The 14,357-nt window shown below is 37.2% G+C and overlaps 1 protein-coding gene across 3 annotated transcripts in view; it reads left to right on the top strand.

Moving 5' to 3' along the window:
• Positions 1-14,357, top strand: part of ralgapa2 (Ral GTPase activating protein catalytic subunit alpha 2) — a 176,378-nt gene that overhangs the window by 105,461 nt on the left and 56,560 nt on the right. For all 3 annotated transcript variants that reach the window (XM_082143396.1, XM_082143395.1, XM_082143397.1), the window contains 5 exons: positions 7,343-7,401; positions 7,971-8,079; positions 12,471-12,581; positions 12,669-12,737; positions 12,947-13,084. In XM_082143396.1, coding sequence (XP_081999522.1) covers positions 7,343-7,401; positions 7,971-8,079; positions 12,471-12,581; positions 12,669-12,737; positions 12,947-13,084 — 486 coding nt within the window. The remainder of the gene's footprint in view (positions 1-7,342; positions 7,402-7,970; positions 8,080-12,470; positions 12,582-12,668; positions 12,738-12,946; positions 13,085-14,357) is intronic.

Here is a 14,357-nt window from a genome sequence, read left to right on the forward strand (position 1 = left end):
TGTTACTTGTGACATTGTCATGGCTAAAGTCTGATTACACTGTATTTAGCACAAACTCTGCTACAATAATATATCAGCAGCATGTATGTAAAAGTTTGTAGTTTTGAGATAATGACATTTATGCGTGGTTTGTGAAAATACCAAAAAAAAGTGTCACTGAAATAAGGCCATGAAACCCATACTGATTATTTCTTCACAAGACTTTTGAAAATTGTATCACGTAGCCTAGAATATTTGCTCCAAAACTATGTGAAAATCACCCTGACTGCTCATTCAGATAAGACAATATATTGATTTTAAATTTCTAAGACGTGTTTTGTGTGAAAAAGCCTTATGCGAAGAGGCGTGATCATCTCATGAATATGTAAGCCTTCAACACCTGAGAAAGACAAAGACACTCCCCTAACTGCCCTATTAGGAGCGATCAGGCCCTGTCATTCAGAGCAACCTTGCACAAAGAATGAGGAGATTTAAAAAAGAATGGCTTTTAGATTGTTTGGATTTATTTACAACACAACATAATCCAAAAATACACAACAAATGACAAAAGAGCACATTGAAAACAATGATCCAAAGACAGAGACCTTTGTGCCATTCCTAAAAACATTGTACATACCTTTCATTTCCAAGGTGTTTGATTTTCACTTTACCATGTTCATGTACAGAGACTCATGTTAATGTTGAAGTCAGCAGGACTCAGTTGCATCTGGTCCCTGAAAAAAAAAAAAAAAAAGTGAACATACTGGTATCAAGAGAAACTAGGCCTGCACGATTTTGGGAATACATTTTAGATTTTTCTGGTTAAAATTGCTTTTTAAAATTCACAGAATACACACACACACAAATGTTTCCAACAATATATAATATAATGAACACCATGTTTGTTGTGCCTTGTAGGCATAAGCTATGTGCAGTACTGCATAAAATAATTATAACAATAACCTATATAATAGCAGCCTATAAATCTTCCAAAAGATTTCATTAACAATGCTAGAGAAAAATATATTGATTATCTTATGTTACTTCAAATGTTTCCATTCGTTATGATGATATGAAATGAGATAATAGTAAAAACATAAAGCCTAATGTTTGGTGCATTTTCCCTTTCAAACGCAATCGCGCTCCAAAATATGATACATTAAAACCCACAGCGCGCTCCAAAATATGATACATTCAAACCCACAGCGCGCTCCAAAATATGATACATTCAAACGCGATCCCGCTCCAAAATATGATACATTCAAACCCACAGCGCGCTCCAAAATATGATACATTCAAACGCGATCCCGCTCCAAAATATGATACATTCAAACCCACAGCGCGCTCCAAAATATGATACATTCAAACGCACAGCGCACTCCAAAATATGATACATTCAAACGCACAGCGCGCTCCAAAATATGATACATTCAAACGCGATCGCGCGCTCCAAAATATGATACATTCAAACGCGATCGCGCGCTCCAAAATATGATACATTCAAACGTGATCGCGCGCGCTCCAAAATATTAAACATTATGGTTATACATATCTATGTTTGAGCAGATATCCACAAACAGTATTTAACAGTAAACACGGGTCTAAATAGTATAATATTCACCATATATCTAGCAACAGTTCAACTGCAATGTGAAGTTTATGCAACAATACCATATAAACTAATAAGTAAGAATTTCTTACCTTACATCTTTCTTGTCTTCAAATCGCGTTCTTCTTCTTCTTAGGTAAATCCAATGTAAGCTCAGACGTGTCTTCCAAACTCGACGAAAAGCAGAGACTTGTGAAGTTTTTTGGTGTTTTGTGTTTGAGGTAACGAGGGCGTTCGCGTTCCATGTGGAGATTTGCATGTGAATCTCTTTTGCGCGAGTGGGCGTGTCGAATTAAAAGTAATTAGCAAGCGTTTGAGATACTGGACATCCTGTTGGTTTTATACAAATTACTTAAACAGAGAATATTTGTTTTCAGTTTGAATCCGATCATTTAAAAGTACACACTTAAATGTGTATAAAGGTGTATGGCTCATAAATGTGTGACAAGTATTCGCTGAGTTTTGTTTCAGTTTATAGACGTGAAAAAAAAGTTCACCGCGACGGAGAGGCAGAACGCACACCCTGTTTATTTTCTTTATTTTACAAAAGCACAATGTTTTGATTTGATTGTAAGTGGACACATACAAAAGAAATATCACAGATTCTTTTTTTATATTTCTTTTTTCTGTATAACCATAAATGATGGAGTAATTTAAGTTTATTGTACTACAATGTGAAGAAAATCCAGCAAAACGCGGGGGCGCGTTTGCCGACCTCAGAGGGTTAAAGGGGTCATCGGATGCCCATTTTCCACAAGTTGGTATGATTCTTTAGGGTCTTCATGTAAAGTTTGTAACATACTTTGGTTAAAATTCCTCAGTGGTTGTGTAAAACAACACCCTTTTTACCTCCTCAAAAACAGCTCTGTTCACAGCGACCCGTTTCTGTGCATGTCTCTTTAAATGATCTCTTCCATGGGGGGTGTGTAGACACTAGGGGTGGCACGGTTCACAAAACCCACGGTTCGGTTCGTATCACGTTTTTAGGGTCACGGTTTTCGGTTCTGTACGGTTCTTGTTGTTGTTTTTTCTTTTAATCTTTAACACTCCAAAAATTTACTTCAGCATATGATATATAGCTGAATTATCTAATTATTAATTAATTTATTTCATAAATGGGGTGTGTTTGCAAAACGCAGCTTCTCATTTCCCGTGGGCTGTGTCGGACAGTTATTTGTCACCACTTTTTGCCAGGGTTGATATTATGTCCCAGCACGGATGTACCAATACAAATAAATAAAACATTTCCAGTTAACTAGCAAAGTATTCGTTTCGTTCGTTTGTTAAATAAGAAGCACTCTAGCGCTGAAATGTGTTTTTTTTAATCAAGTGATCAAAGTGCTCGTTGCCGTTGCGATCAGTGGCGCTGATACAGTGTTCTCGTGGCTCGCGCACACACCGCAGCGGCCGCACATTCTTCACTCAGACGCGCGCTTCAGTCCGTTGAGGAGACTCTAGGCTACTCTATTCGTTCCGATGAAATCACAAAACAAAATTCATACAAATCTGTCCCTGCTTGATATACAACCGCTGATAAACATAATCGGTTTTGATGAAAAAGAAAAATATATACGAGTGCAGATTAGAACTCAGAACCTTTGACACGCTTGGCAAGTTCTGCCACTGGACCATTAAAGTACATACCGGTACGTGGAACAGTCGATCTATGTAGCCTATTTATTCACGTGAAAAAAACAACATATAGCCTAGTGGAGTTGATCTCATTAAATGTCTAAGTAAACCCAGTGTACTATTTAAATCGATTGCTGGACATTGTAATGTTATTCTACATTTGTCTGATTTATGATTTAGCATTGTATTAGCAGTAGCACGGGCACAAGGCTACATTGCGCATGCGTCGAACCGTGCGAACCGCGCGACGCACACACGCACCGAACCGAGACAAGCGAACCGAACGGTTCGGATGTTTTTTCATGTACCGTGCCACCCCTAGTAGACACAAGACATGTAAAGTCTGTGTCCTTGGCGGACAGTATACAAATGGCTGAGGGTGGAAATATGCCAATACGGGACAGTCCGTCAGCGGTTGTGGGTGGAGCATAGCAATATGACATCATATTGCTCAGAAAATCCAAACGGCTTGATTATTGAGAGTGTTTAGGCTTTTTGAGGATTAAAAAAAAAGGAGTGAATGGATTTTTTTCATTGTATGGTGATTGTGTCCACACACTGCAAAGACACATTTATGTGCAAACACCATATAAAATTGAATTTTGCATCAGATGACCCCTTTAAAGACAAGTAAACAGTCAGTAATAAAATAAGAACAAATAATCAAATTACAAGCAATGGCACACATAAGTACAGTAGAGCAAAGATACAAAATAAATGAACAGTGCTTTTCAGGTTTTTTTCATGTAGGTTTAAAGGGGTCATATAATGTCATTTTTGTACAAGCTAATATGATTCTTTAGGGTCTAAATGAAAAGTTTGTAATATACTTTAATTAAAAATGATCATTAGTATTGTAAGAAAACACAAATTTTACCTGGTCAAAATCAGCTCTGTTTTCAGCACGCCGTTTAAGTGCATGTGTCTTTAAATGATAATGAGCTTTGCTCACCCCGCCCCTCTGTTCTGTGCGTACACAGTTTGTAACACAATAACCATAATGCGTTGTTCATTATAAACATGGGATTATGAATTATATTTAGAACGTCATACATAGAAAACATGCTGTAATGTACCCTGAGTGTAAAAATAGCCGCATTCATCGTGAAGCGTGCAAGCGATTTGCAAAGATTAATATAAAGATTAATATAATGGTCAATAAAACATTACACTCACTTCAGTTCTTCTGGAGGTGCAGCAGGAACACGAATAGTTGGTACTGATCCTTTTTTCAGGAGCAGCTTCTTAGCAAAACCAGCTTTACTGATCCTCGTTTGTAAAGCAGTCTGGTGAAATGATTCGCGCGAACATGAAAGCATTGACGTTGTGGGGAATATTCCATTCGAAAACAAACTCAGCCACTGTGTCTTCAGCGGTTCGGATTTAGGAACATCAACATGACTGCTGTGTTCGTTATTGCACCGAAGAACAGAACACCACAATCGCTTAGACACCATTCTACTCAGTGCTCCAGCTATCAACACTGAACGCGCCGGTCGGCGCGGGCTATGATTGACAGCTCGTTCACGAGGCTGCGAGGGCGGGTCTGTGTTGAAACGCTCCTGTCAATCAACCATCGTGGGAGGGGCGTCGATATTGTGACGTCACAAAATCGAACAGCTTGATTTGAGAGGGGAGGAAACATATAAGAAGATTTAAAAAAAAACACTGGATGGATTTGTATCATTTTATGATGGTTGTGTACAGGCACTGCCAACACACATTTCAGTACAAAAAGCTTGTAAAAGTGCATGTACCATTATATGACCCCTTTAACGGTAGGTACATACATTGAATAAAGTATTCAAATGTAAAATAACATTGCATTTAAATATACAGGTGTCAACATTTGAAGTGGATCAAAAAAGTTCATCAAAGTTGTCCTAAGACAAGAACGGGTATTGTTTTCAATTTGTGTATAATTTTGATGAAAGGTTTTAATCCACTTCAAATGTTGACTACTGTAGATTAAGTAAGGAATAATTGATGACGGGCAGTTGAATTATTAAAAAGATAATGCATACACCCGAGGTTATGGTTATGCAGCCACGACTCGAAGCGAACCTCGGGTGTGCATTATTTTTCAATAATTAAACAGCCCGGAGCCAATTATTCTGCTTATACTCAATTTAAAATGTATTAGTAAATGTTGAAATTAACAAACTAACAATGAATAATACTTCTACAACATTTATTAACTTTAGTTAATGCTAAAAATGGAATTTCATATAAATCCAAAGAGTCATGCTTAAAGATGGCTTTAAGCATTTTTTTAAAGAAAAGTAATTTTGTGCCTAAAAACATGGAAATAATTTGTCAGTCTTTATCTGATTGTTTACTATATTTAGTTGCTTGGTCAGTTTTGTGGGTCTTGGTTCTCTTTTGCTGTTGTAGTCTGAAATTACTGAAATCATTTGGTGAAGTGATGTGGGACTGTAATTGCGGTCAAGACCTGCTGGAACTACTTTATCCGTGCGTTTCCCTGAAAATAATTGCACACCTTAGAACATTCGTAAACCAATCAGATTCAAGCATTCAACTGCCCGTAGTATAATCCTTAATAAACATACAAAAGTCTTTTAGACAAGATCAGTGTGAGATTTTTTTCTTTGTCTTTTGTTTTGTGATTAACATTAAAACACAGACAGCTGCGGGAATATTGTTTTGCTGTCACTTTAACACATAATGCCGGGATCCAATATACTAATACTGTACACATGCGTTCTCTTTCTCGACTGTTTACCTTCACTTAAGACATAACCAAATATGTTTACTAGAGTAAAAATTTATTTCATTATTTTTACATAATTTTGAGTGAATTCGTCAGTTCAAGCGCAAGAAGACGAGAAAGAGAGCTCATTCTAGTGTTTGCGCGCTGTCTGAGACGCAGCTTTCTGTGCGCGAGATTCAGATGCGTGCACACAGATATCGAATCGAATTGAGTTCCCTTTCCCGTCCTTTTGCGCTTTAATATTTAAATTGGCTTTCGTGACAATACAGAACTGCCCCATCAACTGTGCTGAGCGTCATTCACTTTTGTTCACGTTCATGTTCTCACAACATTGCATTGTTAGGAATAGGATTCATAAAAATGTTACCGGCCAACTGACGATTCACCCCGTTTCATATACTCACCAACACCGATTTTACTTGCATTTGGCGCTTGGCAAATGTAAATTGTAGGCCCTGCTCCCTCACATTGCTCGTCTTCCGAGTGGACACTTCTCTTTAGCCTGCCGTGAATGAACGCATGCAAGGTCTGAGGTAAACTGAAATTATTTTGTTTTCTGCTCCAGACTTTTAATGATGTAGGCATCTAATGATGCTTTTGTAGTTGATATTAGCTTTCCAATCAGCTGGTTACACATTTTGGTTTCAAACTGTCAAACATCCTCAGATAAAGAAGGCCCAAGTGTTATTTAAAGGATTAATTCCCCCATTAATTACAATTCTGAAATTTGAAAGCCTTATGATTTAATTTCCTCATGTCAATGCCATTTTTGGTTAGTATTGATTGAAATGTCTTCTTACATATGGAGCACTATATTTCCCCTGCCACAGTAGCCTTTGGATTGACTTTCAATAGACTTCTCAATGAAACTACTTAGGGGTGGGTGATACAACCAAAATCTTAAACCAATTACATAATTTAATCATGGCAGTGATACACATCACCTAATGGTAATTCTGGCCGAAATAAGCCTATTATTACCCAGTTGTATAAGTGTGCACGCCCTTTTTAATGGTACATGTTGCTCTTTTTGGAATTAACCAAACACATTCAAGTTACTACTAAAAAGTAAGAATAATCCTCCAGTCATTATTTAAGTGATTAACTCTGAATAGAAATCAGCTGTTTCCGTAGGATTTTCTTAATGTCTTCCCGGTCGAATCTTAGGCAGGCAAAGAGCTTTCGAAAGGATCTCGTGAAGATGTGCCAATCAGGAGAAGGGTACAATCCACTACATCAGGCATATAAATATATAAACCCATTCCTACCTACATGGTCTAGGCCATTATCAAAACCGCGACCACAAAACTAAACCTTGGACCTTCTATTAGATGTATTATGCTGCCAGATGTATTAGCATTAACTGTCTTTGTCATGCTTTCTGTCTGTAGGACTACCTTGTAAACATTCTTCTGAAGACTGCACGTAATGAGACATGTGAAGGAGCCAGGTACAACAACATACTTTCTTACCAATCTCTATTATTATAATGATCCAATCCAGGAAACTGAGCCTTATGTGTTCAGTGATCTTGTACCAATTTTTTACATTTTATTTTGATCCTATTCAAATCCCATGCATATGGAAGCTTGTTTCCGCCACAGAATAAAAAAATAAAAAAAAGGTAATTGTGACTTTTTTTTCTCACAATTGCGAGTTTACATCTTGGAAATGCATGATATAAAGTCGCAATTGCGAGTTATAAAGTCAGAATTGTGTGATGTAAACTTGCAATTGCGAGAAAAAAAGTCAGAATTGCAAGTTTATTTCTCGTAATTGCGTGTTTATAACACGCATTGTGAGTTTATATCTCGCAATTCTGACTTTTTCTCACAATTCTAGATAAAATTCTGAGATAAAAAAGTCGCAATTATCTTTTATGTTTTATTCTGTGGCGGAAACAAGCTTCCATAGATGCATGATGACAACCATGCTGATCAGTTTTACCTTGTGAATGATATGAATGGCTGCTCTGTTGGTCTGGCAGTAATCTGAGTGTGTTTTAACCATGTTTTTTAGGTGTGTAGCGATCTGCAGTCTGGGGCTCTGGGTGTGTGAGGAGCTGAGACACACAGAAACACACCATCAGGTGAAAGATGCGATCAACGTCCTGGGTGTCACGCTGAAGGTGATTATGTTTGATGTGTTCTTCACTCTGAAGTTGTTTTAGTCTGTCCTCCTAATCCATATTAGTTGTATTACTACTATATGAAGTTTGTATTCATCCACAAAAGTAAAGCTAATAATTTACTGTATCTCACTTCTCTGAAAACACACTGAAAAGTGTGTGTGTGATGTTTGTGATGTTCAGCCTTGTTTTGTCCAGTCAAAATATAGTTTATTTTTATTTTTTTCTTATCAGTTCTAATATCTAATATCTTGCGGACACTTTATTAGGTACACCTGTTCAACTGCTTGTTAATGCAAAATATCTAATCAGCCAATCACATGGCAGCAACTCAAAGCATTAAGGGGCCGTTTACACAACACCGTTTTCAACTAAAAGCGTTTTGGCCGTTCATTTACACAACAACAGCGTTCTGGTGGCCTGAAAATGCAAACTTTTGAAAATGGGTTTCAAAATGCAAGTTTTTGAAAACAACACACTTATCGTGTCCGTGTAAACTACCAAAAACTCAAATCTGTGAAAACGTTGACGTCATGCACACGTGTAAGCTATTACGTGTTTAGTCTAGGCTGCTGTTTTTTTTGTTTGTTTTTTTTTGCAAATGAATGGATACAGATATTAACAGTAAGTAGGGTCATCACAAGTGATTATAAGAATTACACAAATCATTACGTCATCATGAAAAATGTAAGGTTTCTTTGAACAGACTCAAGGATAATACATGTTTTTGAACCCTTTGTGTTCAAAGGTTTTGAAATGTTCTTAAAGGAAGGAAAAAGGGACTTTATATCAAGAGGAGATCATTCTAAAATTGGGATTACAGTGAATGTTTCTGGCTTTGTGAAGATGAAATGTACCCAGAAGACAAAGTAATAATACAGTATTATCTAGATTAACATCCTTAAAATGAAAATCTGAAAAAGAAAAATGATTGATTATGTAATTTGTGTCTATAGGCATGTGTGTTTGGCTCGAGTGCACAGTAGTAAAATAATGCGTATGTGCATGTAGTCTTTCTTTACAAGTGACATCGCCAACTACTTCTCTGGCATGCATAATCTAGCCTTATTAGTTGTTTTTGCGGATCCATGTGAACAGGGATCGTTCTGATAATGTTGTCATCTGTACAAATAAAAACTTCAGTTATTAGCCCATCGTTGTCATGTAAACATACCCTTAGACATGATGAGCATCAGAATGGGGAAGAAAGGTGATTTAATTGAACGTGGCATGGCTGTTGGTGCCAGATGGGCTGGTCTAAATATAGTTAAGAAACTGCTGATCTACTGGGATTTTCATGCACAACCATCTCTAGGGTTTACAGAGAATGGTCCAAAAAGAGTAAATATCCAGTGAGCGTCAGGTCTGTGGGTGAAAATGCCTTGTTGATGCCAGAGAAGATGAGAACGGCCAGACTGGTCAGAGCTGATAGAAAGGCAACAGTAACTCAAATAACCACTCGTTACAACCGAGGTATGCAGAAGAGCGTCTCTGAACACACAACACGTCAAGCCTTGAAGCAGAAGAAGAGCTACAGCAGAAGAAGAAAACAAACCAGTGACACTCCTGTCAGCTGAGAACTGAAAACTGAGGCTACAGTTCGCATGGGCTCACCAAAACTGGACAATAGAAGATTGGAAAAACGTTGCCTGGTCTGATGAGTCTCGATTTCTGCTGCGACATTCAGATGGTAGGGTCAGAATGACCATGATGTCCATCCCTTTATGAACACAGTGTACCCATCTTCTAATGGCTACTTCCAGCAGGATAACAAAGCTCATATCACCAAGAACTGGTTTCTTGAACATGACAATGAGTTCACTAAACTCAAACGGCCTTGACAGTCACCAGATCTCAATCCAATAGAGCAGCTTTGGGATGTGCTGGAACAAGAGATTCACATCATGGATGTGCAACCGACAAATATGCAGCAACTGCGTGATATTATCATGTCAATGATTTTGGACCAAAATCTCTAAGGAATGTTTCCAGCACCTTGTTGAAGATATGCCATAAAGAAACAAGGCAGTTTTGAAGGCAAAGGGGGTCCAAACCAGTACTAGCAAGGTGTACCTCAAAAGTGGCGTGTGTGTGTGTGTGTGTTTATATATATATGTTAGTGCTGTCAATAGATTACCGTTTTTAATCGCGATTAAGCGCACCCTTTTGTGACACTTATAGCAACAGCAACATACACATGACAAATGAAAACATTATCATGAATGTTTGTGGCAACAACTGTAATGAAATGTGTCTGTGCACAAATACATAATGTATAAATGTGTCGAGAGCGCACATACACCGTTTGTTTATGCATCAATATAATAGACTCGCGTGTGCCTACTGTACGACACCACATTCGTCATGCAATCCTCATCCTCAAGCGAGATGCTTGTTTGCTTTATCCAGCCAATAAACGTAGATTGTGTATCATCTGCCCATACAGCGGTGGATGCCTGAGGACTCACGATCTTCAGAAACATCACAGAATATGACAGAGCTCGTGTTTTGAAGCTAAACACACTGGAATGGATAATTCACTGAAAACGCAATAACTGCCATCTCTGATGTAATCAGCCTGCTTTTCTTTACATTGGCGCTGTTTTTGACTGATTGAATTTGCTTACTGGATCATTCGACTTAAATTGTCCCGATCTGATCGCAAACAGAGAAGCGAAATCAGGTTAAATAGTTTGAATATAAGTTTCTATCTACCAGACCCCAAGATCATCTGTCTGACGTTACATTAATGACACACTTTCATGTTTCAATAATTATTTGCGCATTAAATTATTTAGGCGTTAAGGATTTTGTATTAATTGCATGGTTTTTATATATTGAAAACTTCATGTTCTTCTTCCTTTGTAGAAAAGCTGTTGTGACAAGAGACAGAAACCAGGAAGAAAACAAAAAGGATAATATAATTTAATTACATTTTTAAAAAGGCATAGGATTTAGTCAAAGGTCATTTTTGTAGAAAATTACTTCAATAACGTAAAGTTATCATACATCTATGGATTATATAAAAATCCAAATATTATCAAATACTGCATTATTAAATTGAAGCATAGTTGGAAAGACTTTTTGAATCATAGTTATTGTAATTTGAAACCACGTCTAAATCGATACCTTCCAAATTGAGTCTTCACGTCCCCTTCCTCATGCAGCTGTAATTACGTCCAGTTCATGTTGACACGCAGCAGGTCAGGCCAGAAGAACGCTTTGGGAAAGGAACAGGGTTTCCATCTCTAAAAGCATGTGCCGAGCTGTTGGGAGTTTATGTGCGGCTTCTTCTCTTCTATTACTCTGAGCAAACACTCACTCTCTCACCTCAGATTCCACATGACTGAAGCCCAGAGCAAGAGAGAATTGTGGGTAGAGCAACAGACAGAATCCATTAACCTGGAATCCTCCCAGAAATGTGTTTCTCTAGAATAATATGGTGATAAACAGCAAAAACAAACATAGAAATAGAAATGACACAAATAATGGCATGTGTTTTAATCATGATGATGTATTATGCCATATATAAATTTTCAGCGTCATATTTTACCATCTGATATAATATTGTTAATGCCTAATTGTGTTAGGCTGTAAAACCTTGTAAAAAGAGTTTCTTAAGTTGCATATGTGTATATTTAATCAACAACGTATATGAATTACGAGTTATGATCTGAGAACAGGTGGTTTTAGTGAGCCATAACTTGAAAGAATTGGTCAAATGAAATGTTTCAAATGAAGAACATTCCAGTTCTTTTCTCTGATCATTTTTTAAAGTGAAAAATTTCTTTCTTTCTTTCTTTCTTTCTTTCTTTCTTTCTTTCTTTCTTTCTTTCTTTCTTTCTTTCTTTCTTTCTTTCTTTCTTTCTTTCTTTATTTCTTTCTTTATTTCTTTCTTTCTTGAAAGATGTCTCTTATGCTCACCAAAGCTACATTTATTTGATCAAAACTACAGTTGTAGCAGTAATATTGTGGAATATTGTTGCAACCGTTTTCTGTTTTAATATATTTTAAAATGTTATTTATTCTTTTGTAGGCAAATCTGAATTTTCAGCTGAATTTACTCAAGTCTAGCTGCTCAAGAAATATTATTATTATGAAATATTTCATTATTACTAATTGTGCTGCTTCATATGTATTAACCATGTATTAACCTTTTTTTTTCGGGATTCTTTGATTAAATAGAAGGTTTATAAAGCACAAGCGGTAAAGTCTCATCTACTTATCTGTATATCAAATTCTGCATATAAGTAAAAATTAATAAATATATTTCTTCCTGATCATGTTCATTTTGTGAAAAACAGTAATTTCAATTAAATATATATATATATATATTTTTTTCATTCTCATCTAGACCGTAACGTGCGCGTGAATGTGATTTTGTCTTTTAGTTTGGAAATAAGGTGGTGGCAAATGTGGCCTGTGACATCTTTCAGCTACTGATTTCTCACTGGCAGCACTTACAGAGACTGGAGCCATCCCTTCCCAAAAGAATTATAGAGGTATGAAGCATCTTCATCAGCTTGATGCATCTGTTGGGGTCTTGTGCATGTGACGCCTGATTAATCTCTGCTTTTCCTCTGTTGTAGATTTTTGTAGCAACCATAGCATTTCTTCTGCCCAGTGCTGAACACTCAACAGTTGAGGCAGATAAAAAGGTAAGCAAAGGAGAACTGAGCGTCTTTATTTAGATATCTGTGTGTGTAAGCAATGTTGGACATGGGAATTCAGAATGAGCAGCTCCCGGTTATTCTGTCTCTGTGCTTGTTGTTCCATCCTTCCTAACAGCTTGTCTTTGGCAGGTTTATTGATTATTTTGTAGTGGTGTCATGAGTGTGCTAAATGAATGCGTTCTCGTGTGCTCTAGTTAATGGTGTCTCTACTGCTGTGCCTGCTGGACTGGTGCATGGCCGTACCTCTCTCCATCCTCCTGGAGCCCATCACTATGCCTGTGCTGGATGACCCCACCTCACAGAAAGCCCCTCTACTCGACTACATTTACAGGGTGGGTACAGGCCTCGGGGACTTTAATTAAGGAAGTAGGGCTGCACAATTTAGGGAAAAAATCGTATTATGATTATTTATTTATTTTTTGATAAAAATCACGATAAAAAAAAACAAACTAGGTTTGCTAATGATAATGGCTTGCGCATTTAAAATGGCAGACGACATTGTGGAGAAGTTAATCGCCGAGGTCCAGAAAAATCCACCACTGTTTGACAAGTCAAGCCCCTTATAAAGAAAATGGATATGGAAAACAATCGTTCATACCCTCTGATTAAACGGTGAGAAGTATTACCTCAGGTAACCAGCGCTCGTTTCGACAACATTGCTTCCTTTGAAGTTGCAGTGAAAAAGACTAGGTGTTGTTTTTGTTCCACTATATTCATCTGCTAAATTCACTGATAGATTATTAGATTGATTACACTAGCTTCACTCAAAACATAGCATGTTCAATGACGTTGTACACACTTTGAAACTGTTGCGCGTGAGCTTAGAATAAACAGACCAGTTTGTTGGTGTGGACTCAAATATATTTACCGTTATAGTTTATTTTATAGTTATCATTCTTTGTGTGAACGGCCCTTCACGGTGTGTTCACATTTGGCAGGTTTGGTTCAATTAAAACAAACTATGGTGTGATTGCTCTGATTCACTTGAATAAGTGTGAACGTTACCAATCTGAACCTGGATGGGCCTTTGTCTGCTTCCAAAGGAACTCAGCAAAACTGACCAAAGACATCTAAACGGACCAAAAGCAGGACCCTGATGTCACAATATGTGACCCTACAAAAGACAGAAAGCGTTCTCATTATAGGAGCAATGTTGCCCATTACTGTTTGGAACAAGCATCAGAAACGCCTTATAAACAAACTAATATATATAATGTTGAATATAATGTATAATAATGCAATGGGGGAATATGTGTGGGTCCTGATAATGCCAAATGTCTTAGTAAATGTTACCAGTAAAAAGTGGCCTACGTTATTTTAAATACTGTATATCTAGTCAGTGACAGAGTGCAAGTATATTCGTCTAAAATAATTCTGAATTTTCAGCTTCAGAATCATGAATATTGTTGTTCTGGTGTCTCTATTGTCCTGTGCTTTGGGTTTCCAGCACCAGCACCAAGTCCAAGCGTATTCATTTCCACCCACAATGTAATACTAAATTTAGCATTTTAAGTATAGCATTTTTAGCATTCAGTAAATTTGTTGTTAACCTTTTATCATGTCTTTGAGTATTGTACTAATATTGTATCGTGAGTTCAGTATCGT

The sequence above is a fragment of the Leuciscus leuciscus genome (genome assembly GCF_965113295.1).
Source record: "Leuciscus leuciscus genome assembly, chromosome: 17".
In the NCBI taxonomy this organism is placed as follows: Eukaryota; Metazoa; Chordata; class Actinopteri; order Cypriniformes; family Leuciscidae; genus Leuciscus; species Leuciscus leuciscus.